At 39.9% G+C, this 12,440-nt stretch overlaps 1 protein-coding gene across 1 annotated transcript; it reads left to right on the top strand.

Moving 5' to 3' along the window:
* Positions 1-1,508: 1,508 nt before the first annotated feature.
* Positions 1,509-1,910, top strand: LOC106118894 (uncharacterized). The gene has a single exon (XM_013314064.1). The coding sequence runs from the start codon at positions 1,509-1,511 to the stop codon at positions 1,908-1,910; it is 402 nt and encodes a 133-aa protein (XP_013169518.1).
* The last annotated feature ends 10,530 nt before the right edge of the window (positions 1,911-12,440 follow it).

Here is a 12,440-nt window from a genome sequence, read left to right as displayed (position 1 = left end):
GGTGCTGAACGATCGTTCACACACCGGACACGTCCAACCGACCACCGGTCCCGGGGCAGAGGCCTCGGTTCGCGCGGCCGGGGAATGGGCCAAGCTCCCCGACTCCTGTGGGAGGTCGGGGTGACCAGGTAAAATTTCCTTTTTCCTGTTCATTGCTTGTTGTGTTTTGCCCATTGACGATTGGGGTGCAAACCCAATCGTCGGGAGCGCCCATCACTTTCGTACGTCCTAACCGAAGTAAGTGATTGGACTTAGGTCGCCACCACACGACAGAAGCCGATTCGATGGGACCCTTTAGGACTATTCGGGCTTTAACCCCCGAACCTCGCACGGGTTCCGTCCCCTAGACAAGGAACGTTGCGCATACCAAATCCGAAGATCCAGCAAACCCGCTCACAAGCCAGACCACCCCGCCCTCCCACTCATTCGGGCAAAGTGCCCAAATGTCGGTATTAACGGAACGGAAGTGATGGAAATCACGCGTTTCGCCCCGCAAAATAAAGGAATGTGCCAACGGGACTTCGAACCCCGCATCAGCCAACTCCAGGGTCCACTACTTTAGGCACCTCCCCTCCTCCCGTATCAGTCATGAGCAGCGTCGCCTCGTGTAGGCTAGGGGACCAGACACCCGGGGCCCCACTTATTTATTTATAATACACCAACAGGTAAATTATGAGACATGCGAAAAAAAAATTATAACAAACAGAAAACACATAATAACTTCTCCCAATTATATGTGTACACATCATAAAAGAGTAATGAAGTAACAAACAAACGACAACACAAAAACCTTTATTGAATGAAACAAATTATGAAAACAAAAAAAAAGATAATGGAAGAAAAAAAAGGACATGACGAAGAGACAGGCAAACCACAAATAATCTTGGAATATTCGTAAAATGCGACTAAAGGCGGAGTTGACACGGTCGACAAAATGTCGCTCGAGGCACAAATAGGTGGCCTATGGTAATATTTTATAGTTTGATGAACGTGGCAGGAATCAATTCGTTTGTTTTGTACCAATTGAATAATGCTAACAAGAAGATTAGCCGCAGAATGTTTTTGGAAACATTGTCTTACGATTTACTAAATCCTCACCTCAGGCGACGAGCTCTCACTCTTTCTCTGCCAAGGACACTGCGTTGTTTCTGTTACTCCGCATATCTATCAGTTACCTAGCTCTGATTAAGATATTGGAGGTCATAAGCAGCATATCGCTATCTCTGTGCGGAACGCGCAAGAATGTGTGACAGAGAAAATCACCTCTCACTCACTCTCATTGTAATTAGCTATTAATTAGTGTCTCTTCCGGATTGGTCTAAAAACTTAGTTTTTAATTGGTGTACATATTTTAGCCAGTAAGCACGTAGCACATAAGTTGTATAAATAGTTAAGAAATTAGAAAATACATTATTACAAATCTGGACTCCGAGTGTTATTCTTCCCGCAAATATCGACAGTAGTGAAGGCCTCCCCTCCCACATTGGTGACCCCGATGTGATTGAAACATGGAAGATCAACAAAGCTGTTCGAATCAAGATACAAGCCAACAAGCATCGTCACCAAGCTTAGACCTAGCAAGAGAATCCATCCAGTCGAAATTACTACCATTTTGGCGGGAAATTCCTCGGGCATGGTTCATTCAATTCGAAGCCGTGGTGGAGCCGCTAAAAACATCGGATGACCAAAAATTTCGCTTCGTTCTGCAACAACTCCAAGCAACGGACCTGCGACATCTCACGGATATTATGTACAACCCGCCGGAGGCAAAAAAATATCAAGCCATAAAAAACCGCCTACTCGCAGTGTACGATAAATCCGAAGTGAAGAATTTTCAACAACTTATCAGCGGTTTAGAGCTCGGTGACCAGAAGCCCTCGCAACTACTGCGAAGAATGCGTGAACTCTGAGGTGGGATGATAACAGATGACGGCCTCAAAAAAGTAGACGACGTTGTTAGTCTCGTCCATTGAATACAACATCAGACGTCAAACCGACATTGTTCATGTTACCATCGAATGCGCCGACGTCTGTTCCTAGTAGGCGACCACGGTGCAAATACCATTTAAACATGTTACCGCAGGGATAGCGGTTCAATTAGGATAGTCAAAAGGACATTTACATAAGCAACTCAACGACTTGACGGAGAAATATTTAACATGGAATCATATGAAGAAGGGGGGCCCCGGCAGGAATGGATCTTCGGGAAATACTATATTTCTCATCAACCTGTAGTCAAGGAAGATAGTCTGACGACTAAATTAAGAGTGAGAGACAAAAATAAGCAGTTTAAGCCCAGAAAAATGTTTTATATCCTTCTTTTGGATGACGATGAAGACGAGCTGTTCTGTTTATCAGTCGTTAGAGAGATTAAAAAATCCCGGAATGCAGACGACTTTATAGTAAAATTTCCATTTATAATTAAAATATTACAAATCAAAAATGATCCTGAGCCGTTGTCACTACGAAGAAATTATTCGTCACAAGAGCAGCGTAATCAAGCTTCCGTTGAAGACACACACTCCATTCCATCGCCAGCACCAACTCATGTCAGCTAATTGATACTTATATGAACTGCTTAAGGTCTTAAATAGCATGTCCGGGCCAATGTGTGACAAACAACTTGCGAATTAACGAACACCGTCGCACAGTAATAAATGTTGTTTTTTCATTAAATAAATAATTTTGGCTTAAACAAAGTATAATGTTTTTATTTACTTTGGCGAAATAGTTACTTTAATAACGAAACTTCGAAAATATATTACTTCCAAACACTACTTTTATATTTTAGAAGTTCCGATTACACTGCAGCGCTGCTGCACGGTCTAACGTCGCGTCGGTACTCCCATTACACATACTCACACGCTATCGATTAGTCTAATTGTAATAAATTTACATGTAATGACGTTAGATATTGTCATAACATTTGAATAATAATTTTCATCAAAATGGTCCAGAATGTTTTAGCTTGTTAGCGGTATGTCCACCGAAACCGATGTTAGTTTTATAGGCCTTCGCGTTAAAGGTCAGTTCTCTACGAAACATTTTGATTTAAATAATGTTAGAACTATTCCAAACCTTAATCTACAGCGTCAAACTATTCCAAAAGATGAGGTAGAACGTATAAGTTACGTCGCAGATTTAGCTGACGTTATCTGTTACGAAGACGACTCTGTCCCTACTTTACTCATAGGTATCGACAATTGGGAAATCACCATCCCTCAATGTATTCGTCGAGGATATCCTGCCGTCAGCCCATAGCGGTTCAGACTTCCTTAGGCTGGGTTCTTTACGGGTCTTTAAAAAGGGCAATGCTAATTCGTCAGATGTAATCAATCATTGTATTATCACTGAATCATGCCCGCCCCCTGCTAAAGAAAACCCCGGCCTAAGGGGGCGCCGATGTGACGCCTACCTCTTGGAAGGTGGGAAGAGGGCCTGGAGGCGCAGCGACATTGGTACCGTATGGACCCCATGCCTGCGGATGTGCCTGTATGGCGTCTCCCGCTTGGAAGACATGGGGAATACCTGATGTTGTTGCTTTATGTAAAAGGGCGATGTCGCCGTGCTCGATGGCACGGGGCGACAACGGCGCAGTGGTGCTTATCTGAATATGAGATGGCGCTGAAGAAAAGGATGCAGGTTGTGAGGGCTCTTGAGCAAAAATAGCTGCAGGCTCTAACGGCCTAGGGATACCCTCGAGTCATTGATCGACGGTTGAATGGATAGACCGGCTGCCGCGGTTTGACCCGCGGCTAGAGCCAGCCTCAACCGCCTCTAGCTCTGCCTGCATTCTTTTATCAGATGCAGACTTCTCCGCGGATAATTTTTTATTAATTAACTCTAGCTCAATGTCCGCGAGCCGCCTCGCATGGTCCGCTTCAACAACAACAATTATGAATAAAAACGTGTAAAAAGTTCCGTATCTGTCGGCAACATAGCTTAGTAAAAAAAGTTTGAAATTTTAAAATTAAAGACGTGTAGACAGGACAACGTCTGTCGGGTCCGCTAGTATATACCTAAAAAAAGGCAAGAATGTCTTACTTTTGTCCAGCATGCACGATGATGAAAGTATTGACGAAGAGACAGGCAAACCACAAATAGTCTTGGAATATTCGTATAATGCGCCTAAAGGCGGAGTTGACACGGTCGACAAAATGTCGCTCGAGGCACAAATAGGTGGCCTATGATAATATTTTATAGTTTGATGATCGTGGCAGGAATCAATTCGTTTGTTTTGTACCAATTGAATAATGCTAACAAGAAGATTAGCCGCAGAATGTTTTTGGAAACATTGTCTTACGATTTACTAAATCCTCACCTCAGGCGACGAGCTCTCACTCTTTCTCTGCCAAGGACACTGAGGCTGTGGCTCAATGAATTATGCAAAAAAAAAATAGAAAAACACGGTACAACTGCGCCGCTTGTAGCAAATATTTTTGTTTAGAACATGCTGTTATGGTATGTTCTGACTGCTTTGAAAACAGTAATATGTAACTAATTTTATTTTACGTTAATCCCAAAATATGTTTTTTTTTTAAGATTTAAGATGAGACTTTTTTAAGGCTATTATGGAAAGACTGATAGTCATTGACAAGCAATTGGTATTTTTTGTTTTATTACTCGTACATCCTTTATTAACGGGACTTAAGCTGTAAAAATAGACAACCACGCTAGTCGCATTTCTCTTTCCGTCTACGAATATTGCAAGTCCAATCACATTTATATGTTGTCCCTGCCAACACACATGCCCCATAGAACACCGCCCCTTGACGTTTGTTTTTTTTTGGCCCGATCAAAATGACCTACAAAAAAGAATGTGACTTATGTGTACACGGCCATCCAGCAGTGAAGATAACCTCATTACGACGTAGCATCCTTGGCGAAAAAAGCATTTAATAATGTTCTGTATGTGTAACTCTTCGGAGGAACTCTCCAAACTGACCCCGTGGTAATCCAAAATTGGAATTTTTGAACCTTCGTCTGTGGCAAACATAATTGACGCAGTGGGAGATACTCGAGGGCAATTTGCGAGCTTTAAAGTCTTCGAAGAACAGAAGATCATCGCGGGCGGGCCGTGCGACTTTCCAGTCCAAATCTACGAGTATCCAGCAATGAACCTTCTGCACGCCAGAGGAGAATCCAGCCATCCGATCACCAAATCCTGCTGTTGACGACGGACAAGGACAAACTTGGACCGACAAGATTAGACAACGACACCTACTCTTTGTACGAACTTCATAAAGTGTCAAAGCAGTTAGTCATTCTCCAGAAACTTGTAAACGATTTTAGCTCTATAATAAGGAGTATAACCGTTAATCTTGACAATTCCGATGCCGTTAAGTACATATTCGGTGCATTTTGATATACAATTTTGGCTTAAATCTTTTATTTGCTAAACTTTAAATCCATTTTCCATCATTTATGAACGCGAACAGCGGATTAACTGACAAACACATTTATTCCTCTGTCACATCAGAGCATTGTTCTCGCAACATCCGCCACATTCTCTCACAGAAAACCTACAACTAGACATGACGTATGGCTTGTTACACAAAAAAATACGCGAAAAGTTAGTAAAGGAACAGTCGGCTGCGCCCGAACGCTAAGTGGACGTGACGTCAATAAACTAGTTTGCACTGAGCAAGCGTTGTTTCTGGGACTCCCCATATCTATCAGTTACCTAGCTCTAATTAAGTAGACGACGTTGTTAGTCTCGTCCATTGAATACAACATCAGACGTCAAACCGACATTGTTCTTGTTACCATCGATTGCGCCGACGTCTGTTCCTGTGCCCCGGCAGGAATGGATCTTCGGGAAGTACTATATTTCTCATCAACCTGTAGTCAAGGAAGATAGTCTGACGACTAAATTAAGAGTAAGAGACAAAAATAAGCAGTTTAAGCACAGAAAAATGTTTTATATCCTTCTTTTGGATGACGATGAAGACAAGCTGTTTTGTTTATCAGTCGTTAAAGAGATTAAAAAATCACGGAATGCAGACGACTTCATAGTAAAATTTCCATTTATAACTTAGTCTTACAAATCTAAAATGATAGTGAGCCGTTGCCACTACGAACAAATCATTCGTCACAAGAGCAGCGTAATCAAGCTTCCGTTGAAGAGACACACTCCATTCCATCGCCAGCACCAACTAATGTCAGCAAATTGATACTTATGTGAACTGCTTAAGGTCTTAAATAACATGTCCGGGCCAATGCGTGACAAACAACTTGCGAATTAACGAACACCGTCGCACAGTAATATGATGAAAGTATTGACGAAGAGACAGGCAAACCACAAATAGTCTTGGAATATTCGTATAATGCGCCTAAAGGCGAAGTTGACACGGTCGACAAAATGTCGCTCGAGGCACAAATAGGTGGCCTATGGTAATATTTTATAGTTTGATGAACGTGGCAGGAATCAATTCGTTTGTTTTGTACCAATTGCATAATGCTAACAAGAAGATTAGCCGCAGAATGTTTTTGGAAACATTGTCTTACGATTTACTAAATCCTCACCTCAGGCGACGAGCTCTCACTCTTTCTCTGCCAAGGACACTGAGGCTGAGGCTCAATGAATTATGCAAAAAAAAAAATAGAAAAACAACTGCGCCGCTTGTAGCAAATATTTTTGTTTAGAACATGCTGTTATGGTTTGTTCTGACTGCTTTGAAAACAGTAATATGTAACTAATTTTATTTTACGTTAATCTCAAAATATGTTTTTTTTTAAGATTTAAGATGAGACTTTTTTAAGGCTATTATGCAAAGACTGATAGTCATTACAGTATTAAATAGTATAAGCAAGCAATTGGTATTTTTTGTTTTATTACTCGTACATCATTTATTAACGGGACTTAAGCTGTAAAAATAGACAACCACGCTAGTCACATTTCTCTTTCCGTCTACGAATATTGCAAGTCCAATCACATTTATATGTTGTCTCTGCCAACACACATGCCCCATAGAACACCGCCCCTTGACGTTTGTTTTTTTTTTGGCCCGATCAAAATGACCTACAAAAAAGAATGTGACTTATGTGTACAACGCCATCCAGCAGTGAAGATAACCTCATTACGACGTAGCATCCTTGGCGAAAAAAGCATTTAATAATGTTCTGTATGTGTAACTCTTCGGAGGAACTCTCCAAACTGACCCCGTGGTAATCCAAAATTGGAATTTTTGAACCTTCGTCTGTGGCAAACATAATTGACGCAGTGGGAGATACTCGAGGGCAATTTGCGAGCTTTAAAGTCTTCGAAGAACAGAAGATCATCGCGGGCGGGCCGTGCGACTTTCCAGTCCAAATCTACGAGTATCCAGCAATGAACCTTCTGCACGCCAGAGGAGAATCCAGCCATCCGATCACCAAATCCTGCTGTTGACGACGGACAAGGACAAACTTGGACCGACAAGATTAGACAACGACACCTACTCTTTGTACGAACTTCATAAAGTGTCAAAGCAGTTAGTCATTTTAACTTGAAGATCTCCGGAAACTTGTAAACGATTTTAGCTCTATAATAAGGAGTATAACCGGGAATCTTGACAATTCCGATGCCGTTAAGTACATATTCGGTGCATTTTGATTTTTTGATTTGATTGAACTTTAAATCCATCCATAGGTCATTTTTGAACGCGAACAGCGGATCAACGGAACAACACATTTATTCCTCTGTCACATCAGAGCATTGTTCTCGCAACTTCCATCACATTCTCTCACAGAAAACCTACAACTAGACATGACGTATGGCTTGTTACACAAAAGAATACGCGAAAAGTTAGTAAAGGAACGGTCGGCTGCGCCCGAACGCTAAGTGGACGTGACGTCAATAAACCAGTCTGCACTGAGCAAGCGTTGTTTCTGTTACTCCCCATACAACTATCAGTTACCTAGCTCTAATTAAGTAGACGACGTTGTTAGTCTCGTCCATTGAATACAACGTCACACGTCAAACCGACATTGTTCTTGTTACCATCGATTGCGCGCAGACGTCTGTTCCTGTGCCCCGGCAGGAATGGATCTTCGGGAAGTACTATATTTCTCATCAACCTGTAGTCAAGGAAGATAGTCTGACGACTAAATTAAGAGTAAGAGACAAAAATAAGCAGTTTAAGCCCAGAAAAATGTTTTATATCCTTCTTTTGGATGACGATGAAGACGAGCTGTTTTGTTTATCAGTCGTTAAAGAGATTAAAAAATCCCGGAATGCAGACGACTTCATAGTAAAATTTCCATTTACAATTTAGTCTTACAAATCAAAAATGATCCTGAGCCGTTGTCACTACGAACAAATTATTCGTCACAAGAGCAGCGTAATCAAGCTTCCGTTGAAGAGACACACTCCATTCCATCGCCAGCACCAACTCATGTCAGCAAATTGATACTTATGTGAACTGCTTAAGGTCTTAAATAGCACGTCCGGGCCAATGTGTGACAAACAACTTGCGAATTAACGAACACCGTCGCACAGTAATAAATAATTGTTGTTTTTTCATTAAATAAATAATTTTGGCTTAAACAAAGTATAATGTTTTTATTTACTTTGGCGAAATAGTTACTTTAATAACGAAACTTCGAAAATATATTACTTCCAAACACTACTTTTATATTTTAGAAGTTCCGATTACACTGCAGCGCTGCTGCACGGTCTAACGTCGCGTCGGTACTCCCATTACACATACTCACACGCTATCGATTACTCTAATTGTAATAAATTTACATGTAATGATGTTAGATATATTACTAAGTTTTTTTTAACAGATTGTGATCTGCTGTTTACAGAAATGAAAGTTTATCTTAATTCTTATTCAAATGTGTAGCGTATTTAATAACATACCTAATGTAAAGAGAATCATGTATATAACGAGACAGAGCAGGCGGATGAAGGCGACGGGCGCCACATCGTACTTGTAGTGAGAGTCGAGTAGTGCGTACACACCAATAATACCCCGAAACCAAACATTATTATATAAAGAAAACTAGAATATAGATTATCCGAGAGTTAACACTACGGAAAAACTAGTGTAGTCAAAAAATTTGCTTCTCACATAAGCTTTCAGTTGAACAAAAAAGGACGCGATTGACTATTTCACGCGACTGTTTGGAGTTATTTGAAGCCGATGCAGATGATTTTTTGAATAGTTTTGTTACTATGGACGAAACATGGGTTCATTACTGTACACATGAGAAGACCTGGTTCACCACCCCCTAAAATGGCAAAGTCTAAAGATTTTGTCGGCAAATAAGGTGATGGCTTTAGTATTCTGGGACTCGAAAGGTGTGATTATGATTGATTATCTTGAAAGGGGTCAGACTATAAACTCTGATTACTACTGCACCTTACTACGTCGTTTACGAGAGGAAATAAAAGAAAAACGTCGAGGAATGCTCAGAAGAAAAGTCCTGTTTCATCAAGATAACGCCCGTGTTCACACGTCAATACAGTCAATGGCTGAAATTCACAACTGCGGCTTTGAACTGTTACCGCATCCGCCGTATTCACCTGATCTGGCACCATCAGACTTCTTTCTGTTCCCTAACCTAAGAAAAGCACTTGGGAGGTCAAAGATTTTCGACAAACGACGAGGTCAAAGCAGCAGTAGACGCATATTTTGACTCTAAGGAAGATTAATTTTTTTATACTCATCCATGACAGTTAACTCTGATTATGTTTTTTCTTCAAAAATATCTATATGAAACTCAAATTAAAATTTATATCGAAAATATATTTTCTTAACTTTAGACAAGTTATGACACAAAATTGAAGAGAGAATGTCGTCAATTTAGTAGTTAAAAATAATATTAAACCTGTAGTATAAATTTCTATGTCGCAATATCAACGATATGTATCGATTTACAGTTAATCTTCGATTTAATACAAAATCTAATAGAAAATAATGACGTAATAGAGGCCTTCGGCGACAGGCCCTTTTCCAACGCCGCTACAGATCATTTAGTTTTTTTTTTTTAAGATGAAAATAAATTAAGTTTCGGTTATATCAGGCGCCGCCCGGTTCCTGACTCGCTTCTTCGCAATATTTCTAAAAGCTATTACAAATACATTTATATGACCACACAAAAAAGCTCTCGGGCAAATTGATACTTATGTGAACTGCTTAAGGTCTTAAATAGCACGTCCGGGCCAATGTGTGACAAACAACTTGCGAATTAACGAACACCGTCGCACAGTAATAAATAAGTAATTGTTGTTTTTTCATATAACAATGCTCGACGACCTCAATAGAGCTTCCGAACGAGTGGGTCTAAAAATTTACACGGATAAGACGAAGGTCATGTCGAATATCGATGCGATCCGCAGCAGAACCAGAGTAACCGGGCATTGCGGCAATCGATGAGGGAGGTCTACGTCCAGCAGTGGACAAGTTTAGGCTGAATATGATGATGACCTGATTCTTGTCAGCATTGTGATTTACATACGTACTTGTTGTTTTGACATCCACAGCTGTCCTCGTTCCGAGAGACGGTTAGAGATGTTTAGAAAATGGGTGTGAATCAGGAAGTGTGTGCCTAGTGCCAGGATACTGATTATTCGCTCCCTAGACTTGGGTAACGTGGAGGAGTGATAATAGATCCACGCAAAACAAATACTTTCAATACCAAAATTACAATTTGTCGCCTTAGATCCATATAGATTTTAAATTACTTACCAATTATAATTTTTCTGTTAATATAATGTTTATGAGAGAGAGAGAGAGAATCCCACATAACTGCCGTGTCCTCTGGGGCACATAGCAGCGGGAGTAAGCACAAAGCATTCTTCTCCATAACAAAAACACAGACTACACATCTGGGGCACAATGTAATATCATGACTGGAATGGCCATAGGAGACATTTTTTTTGATTATCGCTAACCCAATGCGATCGACGAATTCACTATATAGAATTCAAATATTGCAGTATTCCTTTAAAGTAGCATTTGCAACGACAATTAATAAAGTTCAAGGTGTTTGAAATAAAAATGTATTTTTTTTTTATTTTTCCCCACAGACAACATTATGTGGCACAGTCATAACCGTGAATAGATGCGTAGTGACAGTTTCATCATTACACAATTTTCATTGGAACCTTACCTTCATGGACCGGCCTGCATGAAAGGAAAACTCTACCAGACGACCTCCACAGTGGGCTTCGGATTTAGCCTTGATCTTGGAATAGGCGACACAAACATGACATCAATGTTCTATATTTTTTTTAAATCTCAAAATGTCTAGATAAAGTACATAATTTAATGAATTGCCAACAATGAGATAAATAATTATGCACACTAAATGATGTCTCAGCAGCAAGATGCCTGGTACAACAGGTCAACACATTTGCTGGAATTACTGGAATCACTCTTTTCACAGCTCTACCCTTCCCAGTACCGTAACAAACATTAATCCAAATATTAACATTTGTAATATTAATAAGATAAAAGTTTCAGTAATAAGAAGTTTATATAAAAACTGTACTTTTAGTAGAAAATATTACATAAGAAACACTGGTAATGCATTATGACCAATAGCGAGAGAACAAATAACTTTCATCAAGATCGGTTTACAAGATTAAACTTTTACCCCGAACATACAGAGTAAAACAAGATCTTTTGAGATTCTTTAAAGTATGTGGAACACAATACAACACACATTTATAGTAAAACATGACAAAGAAGTAAACAGTCGCTTGATTCAGCTAAGATAACAGCGGACAGCTGCCTATACACACTGGCAACAATTTATCGATAAAGAAGGAGACTCACAGAAAATGCCTCCAAATCCACCTCTGCTTAATATCATTTCCTAGAGAAAAAGGACTGGAATTTGGTCTGCTCAGTGGATGTAATTAATTGTAGTTTTGGTGTTGCACTGAGCGAGATGGCCATGTGGCATCCATACCTCAGAATAAAAAGCCTCGAAAATAACCTCACATTTGCCGAAATTCCATCGACTGCAACAGTTTTATGGAGCTACATTAGTCACATGACAAGATATATTGTTATATCGTGACAAATTCAGAACAAAATCCCACACAACAGTCGGAATAATGTGAAATCAATGTAAAAATGAGGCATCACACAACAAATTATTATAACCTTTAACGAAACGAAACGATCAAAACACCTTTTTTCTTCATTTTACAATTCAATAAAGACATTTTAAAAAATTAAAAAGATCGAAAACGTGTATGAAATGTGAAACCAATAGTGATGGGCCGTGGGCGTCGATTAAAAGAACTAGTTGAATCAACCGTTGACCACCTTTTAACGTTTTAACCGTTAACCGTTTTTCATTCAACTAGTTGAAATTAATGCAAACATTGGAGTTACGGGTCGCCTTTTTTTTTGCTTTTCGTCAGTTTTCGAGTCTTTATTTATTGTATGCATGATTACTCATTTAAATTAAATCAATTAGTTTTTTTTTTCGCCTACATG

The sequence above is a fragment of the Papilio xuthus genome, unplaced genomic scaffold (genome assembly GCF_000836235.2).
Source record: "Papilio xuthus unplaced genomic scaffold, Pxut_1.1 DF830064.1, whole genome shotgun sequence".
Taxonomy (NCBI): domain Eukaryota; kingdom Metazoa; phylum Arthropoda; class Insecta; order Lepidoptera; family Papilionidae; genus Papilio; species Papilio xuthus.
This window is presented reverse-complemented; position numbering and strand designations above follow the sequence as displayed.

Excerpts from the sequence above, each read along its gene's own strand:
- LOC106118894 (XM_013314064.1), top strand. The coding sequence starts at position 1,509 with ATGGAAGATCAACAAAGCTGTTCGAATCAAGATACAAGCCAACAAGCA.